Genomic DNA, 21,965 nt, shown 5'->3' with positions numbered 1-21,965 from the left:
ATACAAGTTCTCTGGTTGATCTCTTCCCACCCACCCTCCCCCGCCTTCCCTTTGAGATTATACAGGCTGTTCATGCTTCTGTGTCTCTGGATCTATTTTGTTCATCAGTTTATTTTGTTCATTAGATTCCACATCATAGAGCCTTTAATAGCCTCAGCACAGCCATGGTTGTTTTGCTACCTCAATTTCATATTCCTGTGAAATCTTCTAGAGCAGTGGTTCTCAACCTTCCTAATGCCACGACCCTTTCATACAGTTCCTCATGTTGTGGTGACCCCCAACCATAAAATTATTTTCGTGGCTACTTCATCACTGTAATTTTGCTACTGTTATGAATCGTCATGTAAATATCTGATATGCAGGATGTATTTTCAAATTGAACATAATTAAAGCATAGTGATTAATCACAAAAACAATATGTAATTATATATTCAATATGTGTTTTCTGATGGTCTTAGGCGACCCCTGTGAAAGGGTCGTTCGACCCCCAAAGGGGTCGTGACCCACAGGTTGAGAACCGCTGTTCTAGAGGAATTCGTCTAAAATGGAAATGTAACTGTTTATGCCTCTTCCGCTTAACACAGTCTTTGGTGAGCCTGGTGAACTTTCCAGTCCTCTTCCATATCTTCTCACTCTTACTTCTTTTTCTTAAAATATATTTTTATTGAGAGATAGAGACATCAATGATGAGAGAGAATCATGGATCGCTGCCTCCTGCACACCCCCTACTGGGGATCGAGCCCGCAACCCGGGCATGTGCCCTTGACCAGGAATCAAACTGTGACCTGGTTCATAGGTCGACACTCAACCACTGAGTCACGCCAGCCAGGCTCACTGTCACTTCTTTCAGAGATTTGTAACTAGGGGGATTTTCAACAGTAAGGCCTCCGGAGCACGCATCATTCGCACCCATGTTACAATCCATTATTTCTTCTCCATGTCTGTCAGCCTCCAGCGCTGAGCTGTGCTCATAGAGCTGCACGCACAGGCTGTATCACAGGGGTCGCTCTCGTGGCCCTTCTGGCTCCTGGTGCGTGTTACACATGACAGACCACGCTTCTGGGAACTGTAACACACCCAGCGAGACGGGAACTGTTTACAAATGGTAAACACACGGTCGTTTCCTTCCACACCAGAAGAAGAGAGGGAACTCCTTTCTCTCCAAACTATCCATCTTGCAAGTGACACCCCTTAATTGCCAGCACCCCCTTCCCACCAAATACCATCGCAGACAACTGGGGAGATGAAAGCGGGCCGGCCCCCGTGGCACGGCTCTCTGGGGAGACCGACGCTTTCCCATGTTCCCGCCTGTCTCCCGTGCACAGACCAGGCCCAGGCCTGGGCTCTGTCACCCTTTTATTGTCTCCGTCAGGGATTGTTGTAAAATGACATCACCATAGCCTCGTGCTCCCTCCTCATTGTTAAAAGTCCATGGAAGTGACTTGTATTAGGAACCGAATTAGACTCCACAATTTTGCCTCCCCCCCCCCCTTTTTTTTTTCTTCTTTTTTTGGTTAATTCTCTCTCATCATTGATGTTTATTTCTCTCTCTCTCCCTCTCCCTTCCTCTCTGAAATCAATAAGAATAGATATTTTAAAAAAAGAAAATAAAAAAGTCAAAGACTACCTTTGAAAGATGAACAATAATTGAATATCTTCCTACACATTTCAGGGCCTATGGGAACGATATGTAGAGGACCTGCTCAGGGATGATTTTCAGGGGAATGAAGTAAATGGCCATTCTGATGTAACTGCTTTTAATTTGATTTAATATGAATTTTAGTGATGAAGTCATTTAATTGCTAGCATCTCTACCATCCCAGCTTAGCTTTGAGACTTTAATATTAAAAATGGATTCCAGCCAATTCTTAATGATCGGTTTATGCATGTTCCGATGAGAAGGGATTGGCTTCCTTACTTCCTGCAGGCTTTTCCCTGACACGCTGACTAGCTCCCATTTTCAACACGAAACCTCCGTTCTCAAGAGGGTTTGGCCTCATTGCCTTGAGAGGTAATCCTGGAATGTTCATAATCTGACCTTTTGAGGCAGTATTCATCCTACTTCCTATCAGGCTCACTAACCCTGGCACTTGTGAGTTTGCTTTGATATTTCTACTGTAAGGATTATACTTGTTATCTCACTCCCAAATATTGTGAAATACGATATACCAGACTCTAAATCAGATGGATTATCTATCCTTCTGTTAGCTAATGTGCACTGTCTAACAGAATACAGTCAGAGGCTCTGATTTTATAGAATACTGGAGGCCCGGTGCATGAAATTCGTGCACTCCGGGGTGGTGGTGGGGGGAGTTCCCTCAGCTGGGATTGCAAAGAGGGCACAGGCCAGGCCGAGGGAGCCCACTGGTGCATGATGGGGGCCAGGGAGGGACACGGGAGGTTGGCCAGCTGGGGAGGGACCGCGGGAGGGCTCCAGGGCATGTCCAGCCCGTCTCACTCAGTCCTGATTGGCCAGACTCCAGCAGCAAGCTCACCTACCGGTTGGAGCGTCTGCCCCTGGTGGTCAGTGCACGTCATAGCGAGAAGTTGAGTGGCCTTAACATATCATTAGCATATTACGCTTTGATTGGTTGAATGGCTGACCGGAAGACTGGACACTTAGCATATTAGGCTTATATTATATAGGATAACGAATCTAGATATTTAATTTCCCATTGCTTAAAATTTTTACATCATGCTGATGTGGACTGCATTGGACATTGTTTCTCCATTACCCACAGGTCATTGCTTTTCTGAGGGTGGTAGTAGCTAGTCCTCTTGTCTTTCCTCATGAAACCCCTTGTTTCAGTGTGATTTGCACTAACTCCCAATTATCCAGTGAGTTTAGAAGCTAATTGATAATTTACAAGAAAGGGGGGGGGGGGGCGCACACCATTTTTTTCCTCAAGGGAAAATAACATAAGTAACAAATGACACAAGAGTAATAATTTAAAACAACATCATTTGCAGTAAGAATTAGTTCAGTATAATTAGATTTAAAAAATAATATTTGTAGAGTGTTTACAATTTCCAGGCTGTGTTTATATGTTTCAGCCCACTCAGCATTCAAAATAAACCATTAAATTAGCTACCTCCCCCATCTACAAATGATTAAACCCGAATTAAGAGAAATGAACTTGAGCCCAGCCAGCGTGGTTGAGCGGCGACCTAGGAACCAGGAGGTCACGGTTTGATTCCTGGTCAGGGCACATGCCCGGGTTGGGGGCTCCATCCCCAGTGGGGGGGCGTGCAGGAGGCAGCTGATCCATGATTCTCTCTCATCATTGATGTTTCTCTCTCTAATTCCAACATGTTAGAATTTCTTATTGCATTGTTTGGTCACACACGTATTTTTCCTTCCACCCGCCTCACTTCCCCACCTCAACACGAAAGGGCACCCTGGTCAGTCAGCAGCTGCGGCTCCTGGCGTGTTGAGCTGCAGTAGTTCCAGGGCCAGGAAGCCCTCAGCCCTGCCTGGTGGTCGCAGGCCTGGCATCTGTCAGTGGGTGAGAGAAACTCCTAATGAGATGTTGAAGCCAGAAGCACACGCCGGCAAGTACCTGTCAGCGTGGGAGCGCGGTGTGCAGTGAGCAGACAGGGAGAGCCGTTTAAATCCACTTAGGAATTCTATTGACTCAAAACCCAAACAGTCTGTTTTCTGTTCATTTCCCCAAAGCAAATGGACTACTGGAGCGGGATGCCTCTCCGGAAAGAGCAATGATTTTCTTTCCCTCCTGGAAACAGCGTGCACCGTGGAGTTGACTGTGTGTGTGTGTCTCTGTCTGTCTGTCTGTCTCCGTGCACACACAACCCATCTCATCGGTTCTGTGTCTGAAGACAGTTCCCAGTCAGTAAGCCTGGCTTCCGAAAGACCCGTTTTTAATCTTGTGTTATCAGAAATACTGCTTCTTGGTCTTTGTTATGACAGATGTTGAGAGGGGTTTGTTGTTTTTTGTGTGTTTTTTTCCTGCTGAATGCCACTCCATCTATTTCCGATGTTTATCGTGTTTGCACGTCTTCAAATGGCAGGCTTTTACTATGCAGTGGGAGGAGACAGCCCAAACACACCCCCCTTTGCAGTCTAACGTTCCATGTTTGCCTCTTTGCTCTGCGTGGCTGAAATGACTGGGGAGATCTTGGGGTAGAAATGAGGCATGGATGGCTTTCGGGGACCTTGTGCATCCTGTGACAAATACTACGCAATGTCTCAGCGTGTCAGAAAGGTTTTTCCTGCTGTGGTTAACTTTCAGGACTATGTCTCTGGTTTTGCTTAGGTAATTAGAGACAAAGGTGCGCCCGGCCGGTGTGGCTCAGTGGTTGAGTGTCAACCCGTGAACCAGGAGGTCACAGTTCCATTCCCGGTCAGGGCACGTGCCCGGCTTGTGGGCTCCATCCCCAGTAGGGGGCGTGCAGGAGGCAGCCGATCCATGATTCTCTCGCATCTTTGATGTTTCTCTCCCTCTCTCCCTCTCCCTTCCTCTCTGAAATCAATAAAAACATATTTCTAAAAAGAGAGAGAGAGAGAGGAGTTTTCCTAAATCAGAACAGGTAGGAAAGATTTAAAGTCACATACTGATGATATAATTAATTCTTAGTTGTAAATGGATTGTGATGGTGTTAGTTCTCTCCCACAATCCTCTAGTCCAGTGATGGCGAACCTTTTGAGCTCGGCGTGTCAACATTTTGAAAAACCCTAACTTAACTCTGGTGCCATGTCACATATAGAAATTTTTGATCTTTGCAACCATAGTAAAACAAAGATTTTATATATTTAAATGCCATTTAACAAAGAAAAATCAACCAAAAAAATGAGTTCGCGTGTCACCTCTGACACGCGTGTCATAGGTTTGCCATCACTGCTCTAGTCATTGGAGGCATGGGAAAGGCAATGGAGCCTTGAAGGAAATATTTGCTTCTTTTTAAAATATATATATATTTTATTGATTTTTACAGAGAGGAAGGGAGAGGGGTAGAGAGTTAGAAACATCGATGAGAGAGAAACATCGACCAGCTGCCTCCTGCACACCCTCTACCGGGGATGTGCCCGCAACCAAGGTACATGCCCTTGACCGGAACCGAACCCGGGACCTTTCAGTCCGCAGGCCGACGCTCTATCCACTGAGCCAAACCGGTTAGGGCGAAATATTTGCTTCTTGATTTATTTCATTTTTGTTCTTAAAAAAAAACCACACACACAACAACTCTGTTACACACGGGTCCACTCTTTGTTCTTATTTCAGCTGCTTCCGAAACTTAGCCTAAAGCTGGGGTGGGCAAACTTTTTGACTCGAGGGCCACAATGGGTTCTTAAACTGGACCGGAGGGCCGGAACAAAAGCATGGATGGAGTGTTTGTGTGAACTAATATAAATTCAAAGTAAACATCATTACATAAAAGGGTACGGTCTTTTTTTTTTTTTTAGTTTTATTCATTTCAAACGGGCCGATCCGGCCCGCGGGCCGTAGTTTGCCCACGGCTGGCCTAAAGACTCCGGTTTTCTTTGTGTGTGCATGTGTGTGTGTGTGTGTGTGTGTGTTTCTTTTTAACATTTTAGAAACAAATGGACAATGAAAAAAAAAAAGGTGATTTTGCCTTTATTTGTATGTAGTCTCTATGTTTAGGTTATAGAGTTGGCATTTTCATTCTTTTTCTGACGACAAGTGCCACTCTTGCTTTATACAGAACAGAGGAGCATTATGAAATCTGAAGCCTGGGTCTCGGAAAGTTCCATGCTCTCGTCTCTCCCATCATGCCGTAAACGAGACCCTAAGTCATGTGACTCTTACTCATGCCCCTGTGTGCTTTCAAATCCGTAAGAGGTAAAATCCACTCTCCCTCGAAATCTAAAAAAGTTGTCGGCCGCTGTGACGTGGCTTGCTGGTTGAACGGCCCCAGCGGCTATCACAATTTTTATTACTCATTTCCCTGAAATAATTGGAAGCGTCCTATGCTAAGGAAAACATCAGCGCGTGAGGCGGCAGGTCTGTCTTTCTGAATGGGTCCCCGCCAGGCCTCCTGGGGAATGGGTAGCAGCCGCAGATGTAACGTTGTGTTTGCTAAACTGTGTTACCCCCGCATTCCCCGGTTCCGTCGGAAACGTGTAAATAAAGCCAGCGTGTAGCCGAGAGAGCTGCCAGATAAGCTCAGGCAGCGCCGGGCGACATGAGTAGGCTTGTCCTGGAAGTTCATTGCTTCTGAAACTTAAATCAACCCCAGGGCTGTTTTGGCTGGACCGAAAGTTGCTTATTCAGCCTTTTGTCCCTTCGCATTCCTTTTTGTTTTCTCTTTATATGTTTTATGGATTTCAGAGAGGGAGCGAGAGAGACATCCATGATGAGAGAGGATCATGGATCGGCTGCCGCCTGCACGCCCCACACTGGGGATGGAGCCCGCAACCCGGGCCTGTGCCCTGACCGGGAATCAAACTGTGACCTCCTGGTTCATAGGTCGAGGCTCAACCCCTGAGCCACACCGGCCGGCTCTTTGCATTCTTGCAGGGGACGGGCTTACGTGTGTGAAGTGCCTAGTATACCAAGTGCTGATGTGTTGTTTACTTCTCCAAGGGCTCCCTGTGATCTCCCTTTTCTAGATAACAAATTTGCAACTCAGAAAGGGATCAGGAACTTGCCTTATCACAGAGCAAGGAGAGCACAAGAGCAGCGTTAATCAATAAATACATATATTTTTTTAATATTTTTTATTGATTTTTTACAGAGAGGAAGGGGGAGGGATAGAGAGTTAGAAACATCGATGAGAGAGAAACATCGATCAGCTGCCTCCTGCACACCTCCTACTGGGGATGTGCCCGCAACCAAGGTACATGCCCTTGACCGGAATCAAACCTGGGACCCTTCAGTCAGCAGGCTGATGCTCTATCTGCTGAGCCACACCAGTCAGGGCAAAAATATACGTTTTTTAAATGCAGCAGCGTTTGGCTAAGAAGCCACAGTGCTAGGAAACCATAGTGTCTACATAGCCAACATGCCATGCTGTTCCCTGCCGGAACCCTCTCTGAAGCACTGTGACGGGGGGTGGGGTGGGCGCAGGGGAGCTGGCCGATAGCCTGGTGAAGACAAAGAGGAAGCCAGGGTCAGCCAAAGGGAATCACAGAGTTCCCTGGCAGACGCATCGCCTCCACGGGGAGACGAAGGTCTTGGCTCCATGCGGCTTCCATTCATCGTGGGAGCACGGGAAGCTTGCACCCCGAGAGTGTTTGCATCTGGATGGATGGGCAGGACATTTTGTGGATTCAGTCAATACTTACGGCCCAGCTGGTGTGGCCCAGTGGTTGAGCGTCGACCTATGAACCAGGAGGTCATGGTTTGATTCCCGGTCAGGGCACATGCCCGGGTTGCAGGCTTGATCCCCAGCGTGGGGCATGCAGGAGGCAGCCGATCCATGATTCTCTCTCACCATTGATGTTTCTATCTCTCTCTCCCTCTCCCTTCCTCTCTGAAATTAATAATAAAAAATATATATGTAGCCCTAGTCAGTTTGGCTCAGTGGATAGAACGTCAGCCTGAGGACTGAAGTGTTCTGGGTTCGATTCTAGTCAAGGGCACATGCCTGGGTTTCGGGCTTGGTCCCCAGTAGGGGGCCTGGAAGAGGCAGCCAATCAATGATTCTCTCTCATCATTGATGTTTCTCTCTCTCTCTCCCTCTCCCTTCTTCCTTGAAATCAATAATATATGTGTGTGTGTGTGTGTGTGTGTATGTATATATATACACACATACATACATATACACACACACACACATGCACACACACGTACACTGAGTAGCCAGATTATGGGGGCCACCTAAGCAAGGTAAAGTCTCCCTCATGTTCTTGAAACCACTCCTGCACAATATGAGCACCGTGGCATGGCACATTGTCTTGTTGGAAGAAGCCATCTCCATTGGGATACGCCATCAACATGATAAGATGAACTTGATCAGCAACGATACTTAGGTATATTGTGCTATTCAGACATTTATAATGATCTGGCCCTCTAGCAACTTCAGCGCAAAATTATAACTAATTTGCCTACAAATGTCAGGTGTATACACACGCACGCACACACACACGCACACACGCACACACTGATTATTATGACTGGCCAGATTATTATGACCACCCCATCAGTACCTCATTGACACTCCCCAAAATACTGAATATTGAAAACTTCCTAGGCAAATACTCTCAAGGTTTTATTATTATTATTATTATTATTATTATTTGTGTAACTAATTCACTTCATTGTACTGATGGGGTGGTCATAATAATCTGGCCGGTCATAATAATCTGGCCATACTCCTTTCTATACCGGAACAATAACGAGAGTGTAACTGCGTCCAATCTCTCTTTTACGTTTCTTAGGAATCTGAGAAAAAGGGCATCATCGAAAGAATCTACATGGTACAGGATATCGTTTCCACAGTTCAGAACATCTTGGAGGAAGTAGCTTCCTTTGGAGAAAGAATTAAAAAGTAAGTCCTACCTCTGCATCGTGGCGTTTGGATTAGAGTGGCCATCCACTAGGGCGAGTGTGGGTGGGGAGCGTGAGGTCAGAAAACCCAGAACCCCAAAACTGCCGCCAGGGTGCCAGGCAAGCCCTGTTAACTCTGGCTGGTGTGCCCTTTGGGCTTGTCAGTCTCACAGCTGGGCAATGCCTCAGACCTGGGGTGACCAGATGGCCCAGCGTAACGATGAATAGTGTCCCGCTCACTCTCAAAAAGACCTTAGATTGGGTGATGAACTACATTAAAAAAAAATAACTTCCTATTCACAAATAAAAAGGGAAGCAGATAGGTTTTAAAGGAGTCTTTTCTGTCGGAACCACGTGATGTTAGGGGAGAGATCGGACCCGCCCAGAAAGAGATGTACGAGAGAGACAGACAGAGGGCTATGCTGAGGATGCCACACGTTGTCAGCTTCTCTGAGAATGGGGAGAGACAGACAGCTGGGCATAGAACCGTTGATTGGCGGCTTCAGTCGGTGCAGACCATTGCGCCAAGGCTGAGAGCCCAAGACCGTGCTAGGTACAGGGACGTGTAGGTGAGTTAGCGTGCCTGTGCCATAGGCCATGGTCCTGGCATGCCTGGAGGTGAGGCGGGTCATTCAGGGACTTGAGTGGCTTGCAAAAGTCAATGAAAAAAAAAATTGAGCCCTGGCTGGTGTGACTCAGTGGATAGAGCATCAGCCTGAGGACTGAAGGGCCCCAGGTTCGATTCTGATCAAGGTCACATGCTCGGGTTGTGGTCTCCACCCCAATAGGTGGCATGCAGGAGGCAGCCGATCCATGATTCTCTTTCCTCACTGATGTTTCTCTCTCTCCCTCCCTCTCCCTTCCTCTCTGAAATCAATAGAAATATATTTTTAAAAAAAATTGAGTGAGGATGAGAGGCTGTGGAGTCGGGGCAAGCCCGAGGAAGGAAGGCCCTATGTTTGGTGAAAGCATCTCCGTGCCTAAACGTCTCTTGCAGACAAACGTGGCTGTTGTGTGGCTGCTAATGAGCAAGGAAATGTGTCTGACGGCAGACGAGGGCAGAGTGACGGGAACAGGCCCCCACTCTCTGCAGCGCTTCCGCGGCTACAGCTGCGGTGGCCACGTCCAGGACATATTTTCAGCCATGAACGGGGCACTGTTCCGCCCAGCTGCGACACAGGAAGGCTCGGCTCCTATTCATTTCTTGGGCCATTCATGAGGACAGTGACCTTCGTGTCCCCGCTGGGCACTCCAGGGGGCTGTCCTGGGTAACTCTGTCGGAATTCCATTGTAATTCGGGGCTTAGGGACCACGGAAGACTTTCTCCCAGCTATTGGCAACCAGCACATAAACGACTTGCATAAAACCCCGAGAGCGAGGCTCTCCTTATGGGGTTGCATTTACAGAAGATGGTCTGTATTTTCTTTTTTAAATATATTTTTACTAGAGGCCTGGTGCACGAAATTCGTGCATGGGTAGGGTCCCTAGGCCTGGCCGGTGATCGGGGCGACCAGTGGGGTGATCAAGGGGGTGAGGGGGAGGACCCCCGCTGGCACCCGCTTGGCTGGCCTGGGACCTGCAAGCTGGGGGTAGCTCCTGCGTTGAGCGTCTGCCCCCTGGTGGTCAGTGTGTGTCATAGCGACCGGTCATTCTGCCGTTTGGTCAATTTGCATATTAGGCTTTTATTATATAGGATTGATTTCAGAGAGGAAGAGAGAAGGAGAGAGAGAGAGAGAGAGAGAGAGAGAGAAACATCAATGATGGGAGAGAATCACAGATCAGCTGCCTCCTGCACGCCCCACACTGGGGATGGAGCCCACAACCCGGGCCTGTGCCCTGCCCGGGAATCGAACTGTGACCTCCCGGTTCCTAGGTCGATGCTCATCCACTGAGGCACGCCGGCCGGGCAGTATTGCAGTCTTTAATCACTTTCGAGAGCCAAGCTTCTCCTGGGAACTGCCGGGTCCGGGAAGCTCAGTGGCCATTGGTCTGGTGACCTTCTCCTGAAGAACGTTTTTCCGGTGCCCAGTCGTTCCGGCAGACTTTCTCTCCGGGTTTTCAAAGAAACTTTCCCAATAGCCCAGTGGTTCTCAACCTTCCTCAGGCCGCGACCCTTTCATACAGCTCCTCATGTTGTGGTGACCCCCAACCATAAAATTATTTTCGTGGCTACTTCATAACTGTCACTTTGCTACTGTGATGAATCGTCATGTAAATATCTGATATGCAGGATGTATTTTCATGGTTACACATTGCACATAATGAAAGCATAGTGATTAACCACAAAAACAATATGTAATTATCTATGTATTTTCCGATGGTCTTAAGCGACCCCTGTGAAAGGGTCGTTTGACCCCCAAAGGGGTCGCGACCCACGGGTTGAGAACCGCTGCCATAGACCGTTTCCACTTGTGTGACTAAGAAGTTAACATGAGCAATGAATCGCTGTAGCTGTTCCCGCCTCAGTAATGGACATTTCTGTGGTTTGCCTGCAGCACGTTTAACTGGACGGTGCCGTTCCTTTCGTTCCTGGCCTGTGTGGTGCTGGCGGTCGCCACCGTCACTTTATACTTCGTCCCACTTCGGTACCTCGTGTTGATCTGGGGTAAGTGTGGCCCGGTCCTTTGGCTAGCAGTCCGTTCCAGGTAAGAACCAATTACTCATTCATTTTTTAAAAAAATATATTTTTTATTGATTTCAGAGAGGAAGGAAGAGGGAGAGAGAGAGAGAGAAACATCAATGATGAGAAAGAATCGTTGATTGGCTGCCTCCTGCTGGCCCCCCGCCGGGAACCGAGCCTGCAATCCGGGCATGTGCCCTTGATTGCAGTCGAACCTGGTACCCTTCAGTCCGCAGGCCGATGCTCCATCCACTGAGCCACACCAGCCAGGGCCAATTATTCTTCACTTTTTAAAGTGTGACTGTAAACTTTCAGTGTGCTCCTGCCGGCAATTAAACACGAGCTTAAAGAGCGCATATAGGCGACCAGGAATCCAGGACCTCCCTGAAAAGACCAGCTTGGGGGAACCATCAGCATCGCTATTGAAAGGGCTGTTGCATAACTGTGATCCAATGAAAATGGGATCGTGCGTGTGACTTCCCTTCGGCCTTCGTAGCCATAAATCCCCTGGAATAATATATGGCTGTGGTCCCGTAGCCTTGCCTTTGCACTGTTGTTCAAACAGTGAGCGAACACCTGCACCTCGCCCTTCGTAGCGTGTGAAAGTAGCCATGTTGCTCCTGGCACTTCATCTCTCCTGGAGGGAAAAAACAGCCCAACCCAATACTTAAACCCAGAAGCAGTGGGGGTACGGGAGGGCCAAGGAGGAGAGGAAGGTATAATTTACCAGGGGAAATGGTGCGCCCATATGCAGGTTAGCTGCTTTTAAAAAAGCAGATACCAAAATGGCAAACTGGAAGTAAATTGCGTGACCTGATTTACTACCCCGGCCAGCAGTCGGACAAAATCCGAGCAGCTTGGTGAGAATTCGCGATGGTCGCTGGGTGGGCTGTGAGTTGATGCGGGAGGGTGCATTGCAGGAAATTAAGTGGGAGAAGCCATCCACCTTTCCCCACGGGAGTCTGTGTCAGGCCTGGTTTGCGGTTACTTGGCTCCTATGACTGCTGCGGCGTTCAGACAGGCCCGGCTGGCATGGCTCAGTGGTTAAGCATCGACCTATGAACCAGGAGGTCATGGTTTGATTTCCGGTCAAGGCACATGCCCGGGTTGCAGGCTCGATCCCCAGTCGGGGGCGTGCAGGAGGCAGACTATCCACGATTCCCTCTCATCATTGATGTTTCTATCTCTCTCTCCCTCTCCCTTCCACTCTGAAATCAGAGTGGACTATATATATTTTAAGTATATTTTTATTGATTTTTTTTACAGAGAGGAAGGGAGAGGGATAGAGAGTTAGAAACATCGATGAGAGAGAAACATCAATCAGCTGCCTCCTGCACATCTCCTACTGGGGATGTGCCCGCAACCAAGGTACATGCCCTTGGCCGGAATCGAACCCGGGACCCTTCAGTCCGCAGGCCGACGCTCTATCCACTGAGCCAAACCGGTTAGGGCTATATATATATTTTTCAAAGGCGTGCTTTTGAAGCTTGCAATCTGAGTGCCTTATAACTTTTTATTCCAGCTAAGTTTTCCGTAGTCAGTCTCAGTGCATTGTGGGCTACCCCTGCCCTCTCTGGTGCATCGGAGCGACGATGCAGGTTTATAATCTTCTCAGTAACTAAGAATGTGGTGTTTTGATCGGCTGGGGTATTATCCCTGCCTGGCTGTTCATTGTAAAGACTCCAGATGCGCACACTGTATATAATTAACCACAGAAGATATACCCTTTCTCCGCGTGTCTTTGTCTCCCTGCGTCGGTTTGCCTCGTCTGTTTCCTTTTGCCAAAGAGCCCATGCTACAATTAATGCCTTTAGAGGAACACAGCCCGTGGATTTTAGTTTAAAGGAACGTGCAGGGGAGAGGGGGTGGGGGAAGGGGAGGGGGTAGTTTTAGCTAGAAACATCAGGCTTCTGTGGGGGTAGAGGGGAGAAAGACAGTGCAGCTCTGACTTGGGAGAAAAGGGATCATTTGTAAGACGTCTTCCCAGGCCCAACCACCCCGCTTCCATCTACCCGTGAACAGTGGCCTGGCCGCCATTTGCAAAGCAGATGGTCACCTGACCCTCTCTCTCTAAGGCAGTGGTTCTCAACCTTCCTCATGCCGCGACCCTTTCATACAGTTCCTCATGTTGTGGTGACCCCCAACCATAACATTATTTTCGTTGCTACTTCATAACTGTCATGTTTCTACTGTTATGAATCATCATGTAAATATCTGATATACAGGATGTATTTTCATTGTTACAAATTGAGCATAATGAAAGCATAGTGATTAATCACAAAAACAGTATGTAATTATCTATGTGTTTTCCGATGGTCTTAGGCGACCCCTGTGAAAGGGTCGTTTGACCCCCAAAGGGGTCGCGACCCACAGGTTGAGAACCGCTGCTCTAAGGAACTGCCTCGAGGTTGGCACTGTGTCAGGTACAGGGTCATCCAGGAAGTCCCGCCCTTCGATGAACGTAAAGTAATCATCAATGAAATTAGAAAAACATCAAACCGTGTCTGTGTTAGGGATCATTAAACAGTTCAGTGTGCCTGGCCAGTGAGGCTCAGCGGTGAGCGCCAGGAGGGCACGGTTCAATTCTCAGTCAGGGCACATGCCCAGGTTGCAGGCTCGATCCCCAGTAAGGGGCGTGCAGGAGGCGGCCAATCAAATGATTCTCTCTCATCACTGATGTTTCTCTCTCTCTCTCCCTCTCCCTTCCTCTCTCAAATCAATAAAAAGTAAAAACAAACAAAAAACAAACACATACAATGAAACGTGACCTGGGCTGGGGAATAGGAGCCAGTCAAGGTGCACACCTCAGGCGACAATTCACTCAGCGTCGCTGAAATTAACAAGACTTCCCGCTACGGCCCTTGTTACACTAGCTCTCGGTGGCAGAGCCTCAGAAGGCCACCTTAATTTTTCACCCTCTCAAACTCAGCGTGAAAGAGCGCTGGCATTTGCTGAAAAGAATATCGTTTCTGCGTCGTGGGTGCAGGCGAGGAGCAGCCTGGGAGCCAGAAGGGGGTTCGAGGAGCGCCATTATGAGGAGGAAGCCATGGACAGAGCCCCCTCCCAGTCGCCCCGGCCCCGGCTGAAATGAGCATGGACTCCGTTGCCTAGACCAGCCCACACCCCCCGGGCTGCCGTCCATAAATTAAGTTAGCAAGCCCTGGGAAGGTAATTTTCCAATAATAACTCTTCACAGTTTCCTGCCGCCTCGAAGTACAATCAACATGTCAAGTTCTGTTCTGCAGGGAGAGAGGCGAAACCTGTGAAAATGAGTTGGAGGAGGGAGGAAAAGATAGATTTCTGCAGCTTCTTTTTAACAACACCAACCCCCCCCAACCCTCCCCGCCCCTACCCCCCCCCACACACACACACACACAACTCGGGCCTCACACCTCCCACGGCCGCGCTGGGCCCGTGGCCCCCAAGCTGTGACTTGTTTGGGCTGGTGAAGGTCTTTTCCCACCTGGGACACGTGTTTCCCTGGCAGAGGAGGCTGTGAATCAGTGTCGCCCCGAAACGCCAATGAGCTCCCCGGTTTCCGTGGGTGTCCCTGCCGCCCTGCTGCTGGGATCGTAATGGGATTTTCACAGCCGGGGAAGGCAGGGCCCCACTCCCGCAGTCCCTCCTGGATCCTTCCTGCAAGAAAAGGCGTTTGTGAAGGATTCCGCATGACGGCAGCGTGGGCCTGGCTGGGGGTCCAGGAATTGTTTTCACACTAATTTCTTACTTGCGAAGGCCCCTCCTCCCCCAGTCGGGCGAGTTGGAAAGACAGACAGACAGACGAGAGATCAACCTGTGTCTCTTCTATTTTTCAGGCATCAATAAATTTACTAAGAAGTTCCGAAATCCCTATGCCATCGACAATAACGAGCTACTAGACTTCCTCTCCAGGGTACCATCTGATGTTCAAAAGGTATGTAATGAACAAACGGGGTCACCATCAATGTCCCCCCCCAGCCCCCCCCCCCACCTCCCCGGGAGTCTGGCCAGCCCCAGAGCCCGAGGCTGTGCCAGCGTGTGAGTAATTGCGATCACGCTTCGGAAACATGCTTACAGAGGCCTGGCTTGCAGGGAGGCGGCCAGGAAACCTTTGTCCCAAAAGCATGAGATGATTGGGGGAAATTATCCTGAAAAAGAGCGACTTAAGAACGGTCTGGAACTCACGCTGGGGTCTCGGTCCCTGTCGGGATCGCTCGCCGCCCCCAAAGAGGAGAAGATGGGCTCAGTGCGTGGGCGAGTGGGAGGTCCGAAAAGGGGTGGCCGGCGTTTTATGGGGAGTAGGGGAGAGGAGGATTACTCTCTTTATTCTTGTTGGCTCTGATGATCCCCTAGGCCCCCCTGGTATCTCGTCCCCTGTAAAGATTGAGGGCTGCTTAGGGCAAAAGCCCAGACTTACTCGAATGCGCGGAGAGGCAGAGACGCGGGAAATGATTTGAGATCAATCAGAAGTATTATCCACAGGGAATGGCCACTTAGGCCCGCGGCGTCCTGTTTCTGTGGAGACACAGAGATTAGCTACGGGAACAATACCAGCGAGTCCCCTCAAGTGGCCCCATCTGGGCCCCCACCGATCAGGCTGCTGTCAGCCCAGGGGGCAGGCAGCCGTCTCGGTAATGGAGAATTAGGGATCAGAGAGCCGGTAGACGGGAGGCCGTGGCGTGAAACGGCATCACGGTGACCGAAGACACAGTGTGTTAGCATCTGAGAGCAGGTATCGACTTTCATCTTCCGGCCACTGTGGCATGATGGTGCTCGGGAACGCTGGGTGGCTTTCAGGATGTAGGGCTGGGAAGCCCTAGCATTTCTTTCCCCTTCATTCCAAATTCTAGAGATTAAAACAGACTCCGTGATGCTATATCCCTTTAACGTTCATTTTGAAATAGTTCTCTATTAAAATGTATTCTACAGCCCAGCCAGGTGGGGCTCAGTGGTTGAGCATCAACCCGGGAACCGAAAGGTCACTGGTTCAATTCCCTGTCAGGGCACATGCTCAGGTTGTGGGTTCGATTCCCAGTCCGGGGCGTGCAGGAGGCAGTTGGTCAATGATTCTCTCATCATTGATGTTTCTATCTCTCCCTCTCTCTTCCTCTCTGAAATCAGTCAACATATATTTTTTAAAAATGTATTCTACAAAATAGGAATTTACTCGTTGACATTTGCAGTGCACGATTATAAAATAGTCACCTGGGCCCTAACCAGTTTGGCTCAGTGGATAGAGCGTCAGCCTGCGGACTGAAAGGTCCTGGGTTCGATTCCAGTCAAGGGCACTTACCTTGGTTGTGGGCACATCCCCAGTAGGGAGTGTGCAGGAGGCAGCTGATCGATGTTTCTCTCTCATCGATGTTTCTAACTCTCTATCCCTCTCCCTTCCTCTCTGTAAAACATCAATTTAAAAAATTTTTTAAAAAAGTCACCTAGCCCTTGCTTGTTCTGCACTGAAGATCAACAGGTATGTCCCCCCCCCCCGTCCCCCAGGGCACCTTCACAAAGCACTGTGAGGACATCGAGCTTTATTGGTATTTCATGCATCTGCTCTTGACCTACTGTAGCTCAGCTTATGTCATGGGTCCTGCTGCCCTTGGAGAGTTTGGCACAGATGCTCCAGGCGGTGAGCACAGGTGGTCTGCCCTGCAGTCCTGTACATAAAGCCATCCCGCCATCAGCCTGTGCAAGCTCACACACGACAGCAGCAGGGTTGCAGCGAACGGGCACTTGAGTGGCACTGTGAGGGTTTGCCCACATCCTTGGAGCATGCCAGTTGCCATCGAGCCTGGTCAGGGGTTGTCTGCGCACACAGCAGCCCTCAGAGCGGTCATCCAGTTAGCGTCGGCAGGAACACACAGAAACACAACAGAAGAACGTCCCAGGAAGATAGTTCGCCAATGAGACCCTCCGTGTAGCGCCAAGAGCACTTTCTAATAACACAATAGACAGTTTGCCACTAAGCACTCACCCCCCCCCACCCCCGTTCATAGTTATCACAGATGTTTTAGCCATTCCATTGGAAATGAAATTCATTTTTTAAGAGAAATCTATAGAAGTCTGGGGCCAGTATCAATTTCAACATTATTTCCCTCTCTGGCAAAATAAATGGTATATCATTTGCAGATATTTCTCCCCCCACCCAAGATTTTAGATCTTTTTAAATGAATAACTCGTAGTAAGTATCATATACTAAGACAGACATTCCCAAAGGGCTGTTACGAAGCTTGCTTATGGTGCAGAAGGGTCGCGCGCACACACCACTGAAATCCCCCAGCAGTGCCCAGGGCAGGTAGAAGAACCCCACGCATCTCATTAGAAAAAATCTTAAAAATCTGCTTTTAATATTTTGGTTTCCAGAAATGATGCATGACTCCTCAAATCCTTCCTGTAATTAATCCCCCCATGTTCCTGTGTTTAGAAAATGATTCATTACCTTTGAACCTTCCTTCCTTTGCCTCGGCCTGCCCCCGGGGGAGCCATTAGCACACGGTGCGGGGAGCTAGGGTTACCGAACCGCCAGCGTCACGTCTGTTTGTTTTCACAGGTGCAGTACGCGGAGCTGAAGCCCTGCAGCAGCCAGAGCCCCCTTCGCAAGAAGCGCAGTGGGCTCTAGGACCCGCGCCGCCCGTGGCCGCCAGCACCCCGTTCTGGGTTTGGGCGATGGGGCCCAGGGTATGGCTCTCTCGGCGGGACCGCGGTCAGTGCCGTTCGGACACACGTGTCGTGTGGTGCCCTGCCTGTCGTCTCCCCCCTTCTTCAAGCGCACAGATGCACACACGCACACGGGGACGTGCACACGCGTGGAGGTCCTAGCTGCACAGCGGCCAGCCCAGCAGGGGGAGGCGATCCGGAGACTGAAAGACTCACATCCCTTCTCCTAGAGGAGAGAAAGCAAGGCTGCCGCCGGACTGAACAGCCAGGAGACCCCTCGCATCCGAGAGGGACTTTGAACTCGTGCTCACACCTCCAGCGGCCGGTTCCCGTGAGGATTCCCTCATTTTCGCTCCCCGCCCCCACGCTCCTTTCCCACGATGGTTCCTGTGAGCCCGTTGTTGTTGGTTTTTTCCCCTTTGAGCTAGCAAGTCCTTGATAGATACCATCTACCCAAGGAACGCATCTTATCAACAGACTAGAGGCCCGATGCCTGAAATCTGTGCAAGAGTAGGCCTTCCCAGCTGTGGCAGCTGCCGCGATCCCTCCCTCACAGCCGAGGCGGCTACAGCCCCAGCTTGGTCTGGAAGGACGTCCGGAAGGACGTCCGGAAGGATGTCCAGTCTAATTAGCATATTATGCTTTTGTTATTATAGATTTTTCAGTAATGACCAGGATTAGCCCCGATCCTTGGGGAAGGGTTCAGCCGTGATTCCTGAAGATCTGTATGCCAAATCTCAGTCAAGTCCCCGGCGCTGGGAGCCATCCTGCCTCAGGGCCCATTGCTGGCAATGGGTGCCAGGAAGGTCGAAAGGGAACACTCGTCCCAAAAGTGAAGGGTTCCTGCAAGTATTTGGGTGTCCTAAAGCACCATTTCTTCCGATTGTACTTGTGCTTATTTCCAAACTAAAATGTCCACGTGACGGCTTCAGGAAAGGGGAGGGACTGAATGAAGGAAGGAAGGAAGGAAGGAATGAACTCAAGAGTACTTAGGTCAAGGCCTGGGAGCAAGGGATGAATACATGAGGCTGCTTACCCAAGGGCCATCATCACCTCATTTGCTCGCATTTTTTAGCAGAAAGTGAAGATATTTGAGCAGCCCCAGCTGATCATTTGTTCCTCGTAAGGGTACAGTAAGTTACCCGAGATAAAAATGTATCTCTCAGCCCTTTTCCTAGAAAAGTACCACTTCCATCAAGAGTCCCCGATTCCTGCCGGCCCCGGCATTTCACAGTAACCTCCCCCCGTAAAAGTTCCAACTTTGTGCACATATATGATCTGAAAATTTCTTCTCAAGCGACATGTAAGTTGTAAAGACTGTATTTGTCCACACATACTTTCTATGTGCCGTTATATATATATGTATATGTAATATATATATTGTAAAGGAAATTTGAGGGGGGAAAAGATCAGATTTAATAGTGAGTTTTACTATGGTGTTTCTCCCCCCCATCCTCCCCCTCTGGGTTGTAATTTAATAATCTTCAAACAAAATGTTTATGAAACATGCCAAAGATTCTAAACCTTATCATCCCCCGTGTCTGTTTTTCTTCGGATTAGATCTTCCCGGGTTTGCTTTCGGCCGAGCCAGATTTCTGCATGATTTGATTTACTTCACGTTAATGACGCTGGCTGGCAAGGAGTCCTGCAGAAATTATAAAAGCTCCAGTAAATCTCTTAGTTGTACATACAATAGACACCCAAGAACCTCTTTTGTGAAACCAGTTACTCAGCCTTCTGTGTAAACAATGCCTCATTGTCTCGCTCCCAGCTATCATCTCCTTTGTCCCCGTCTATCATTTCGTAAGGGCCCCAGTCAGGCGTTTTTAAACAGACATGCGAGATCGGATCAGTCATTGGAAGGAAAACGTTCCGCGGCAAAACAACCCCGTATTTATTTAAACGCGGAACCGATGCTTTATTGTTGTTCTCTTTCTATAGAACTTCAAAATGAAATAACACTGCCTGACCAGAAGGCATCGTCAGCTAGACCTGCTTCCTCTGCAGCCCCCCGACTGGAATTCTCAGCGTCAAGTTGAGGCCACCACCCGCCACTGGGACGCTGGTCCAAATCAACCCTTAAAAGCTGCCTGTGGAAAACAGTTGTTAATCGATTAAGTAGACACTGGACGCAAAAGCGGAATGGGAGTTGTAAGGGCAATGCGAGGGTTTCTGTACGTCACCAGGAATTTGTGTGGGGCCGGCCTCTGAACCAGGAGGTCAGGGTTCAATTCCCCGTCAGGGCACCTGCCCCGGTTGCAAGCTCCATTCCCCAGTGTGGGGCGTGCAGGAGGCAGCCGATCCATGATTCTCTCTCATCGTCGATGTCTCTCTCTCTCTCTCTCACCCTCTTCCACTCTTTGAAATCAATAAAAACATAAGAAAGAAAAAAACAGGAAAGAGAACCAATGAAAATAAACACTTAAAATTGTGTAAGAGCTGGGAGTCATTTTCCACAATAAACCAAAAAGAGACGGGTCCCACGCCATCTTACTATGTGTGAAATTCAGTTTAGTCAATCGTCAGCTTTTAAAGATTTGTTTTTTTATCAGTACTAACTGGTCACCTACTAAAGCATTAAAAAGGCTTCTACGCTGTCTTTACAGGAGAAGAAAGGCACTTATAACAGGAAGAGAAATGGCTTCTTAGAAAGGGAAGGAGGTCCCAATGGCTCATGGGAACGAAAATGACTTTTAGAGAAAGCAGGTGTGTCCTTAGAATACAGAGAGGATGGCTGCGAGGCAATATCTCTTTAGGTGCAATGTCTTCTTGTTGTCTCAGGTGATGACAGTCTGTCTTCCCAGGTTGCTGTTGGAGAGGGAATTTGAACAATTGAGTTCCTCTGGGAGGCTCTACTTTTATCCAGATAAAGGAATTCGGGGTGGGGAGGGGATTCCGCTATCTGTTGATCCTCAAATGCTTTCGGCTCCAAATAATTTCATGCCACAGTGGCATATTCTGGACTCCTTCCATAAGCCCTGTCTGCAGACACACATACATGTTTGTAAAATTACATAACATCTCTCAAAATGGGTCCACGGACTCCAACTCAAAACCTGTGGGTTCAGGCAAAACATTCAACGTTGCCTCTTGCTGCATTTGAAACCTCAGGGTGAAGAAAGAACGTTTCCCGAAAGCCCAGTGTCAGTGGCCTGCGCCCTCCCAGAATTCACTCATTTATTATTTAATCCAGCTTTTCTCTGGGAAATATTTTATTAGGCCTGTCTTTCTAGCTGAGAAACCCTGAGGTTTCCATTTCTCTCCCTGTTCCTTTAATTCATTATGATAATACATACAAGCCCTGCCTTTGCATGTATTGTTTTTACTAGATCAAAACAATGGTTGGGGAAAGTTAAAACACATGAAATCATTTGTTGAACTGCATAACAGATAGCTCTAGCCTGACTGATTTTGTATGCATCCATCAGATTTCGATCTGGCAGTGGTAATTTTGACCTACTTAATGGTTAAGGCTTGCCTTGAATTTGTTTTTATTTTTTTGTATTTTTACTCCCAAAAGGCCTGCATAAGCCGAAGTGGTCCAGCCCCCCCCCCCCCCCAAAAAAAAAGGACAAGCAGAACTTTCTTTGACAGCAGACTGATTTAAGTGTTACCTAGCATAGGTCTCTGATTAGAAAAAAAAAAAGCCCCTTATTATATGAGAATAATAGTGTCTGTGCCATTGATAGGTAGATAATTTCACTTAAAATTACCTGAAATATTTGTGCTGTAGTATCTTCTCCTCCGAATCATTAATTAAGAGGCTAAAACCGGACAGCACACGACCTTGGTCCCATCTGCCCACTGACCAGGCACCTGTCTTGAACTAGACCCGGTAGTAGCTATCATTATCACCACCTTCAAAAACAGAAGTGGTTCGCGACCTACCCGTTCGGTTTTTCTCCAGCAGAGTTAACCTTGGAACTTCGTGAGATCCCGCTGAATCTGGCACAAATTATATTTAAACAGCAAACAGATCTTACGGTTATTTCTAGAAAAACCGCCCTCCACTCAACTGTTCTCAAGGGTAAGCTTCATCATTTGTAGTAGCATATCCCATATACTCCTATCCTATATAATAAAAGGCTAATATGCAAATTATCCTCTTGACGGGGGAGTTTGACCAGGGGGCGGGGCCGGCCGGCCAACCGCCCTCAGCCCCTCCCCCTGGCCGGCCCTGTAGGATCAGCCCCAATTGGGGTGGACTGGCCAGACCCCACCCGTGCACAGATTCGTGCACC

At 48.6% G+C, this 21,965-nt stretch overlaps 1 protein-coding gene across 11 annotated transcripts in view; it reads left to right on the top strand.

The window, feature by feature from the left end:
* MCTP2 (multiple C2 and transmembrane domain containing 2) overlaps positions 1 to 21,271 on the top strand; it is a 131,783-nt gene extending 110,512 nt beyond the window's left edge. For 8 of the 11 annotated variants that reach the window (XM_059678092.1, XM_059678095.1, XM_059678093.1 and 5 more), the window contains 4 exons: positions 8,360 to 8,469; positions 10,964 to 11,073; positions 14,904 to 15,001; positions 17,618 to 21,271. In XM_059678092.1, the coding sequence (XP_059534075.1) occupies positions 8,360 to 8,469; positions 10,964 to 11,073; positions 14,904 to 15,001; positions 17,618 to 17,686 (387 nt within the window). In that variant the 3' untranslated portion in view covers positions 17,687 to 21,271. Of the gene's footprint in view, positions 1 to 8,359; positions 8,470 to 10,963; positions 11,114 to 14,903; positions 15,002 to 17,617 lie in introns of all 11 variants that reach the window. The other 3 variants (XR_009450317.1, XR_009450318.1, XM_059678094.1) reach the window with 3 other exon arrangements.
* Positions 21,272 to 21,965: the final 694 nt, after the last annotated feature.

Source organism: Myotis daubentonii, chromosome 21 (genome assembly GCF_963259705.1).
Source record: "Myotis daubentonii chromosome 21, mMyoDau2.1, whole genome shotgun sequence".
Taxonomy (NCBI): domain Eukaryota; kingdom Metazoa; phylum Chordata; class Mammalia; order Chiroptera; family Vespertilionidae; genus Myotis; species Myotis daubentonii.
The sequence above is the reverse complement of the archived record's forward strand: the minus strand, read 5'-3'. Positions and strand labels throughout refer to the sequence as shown.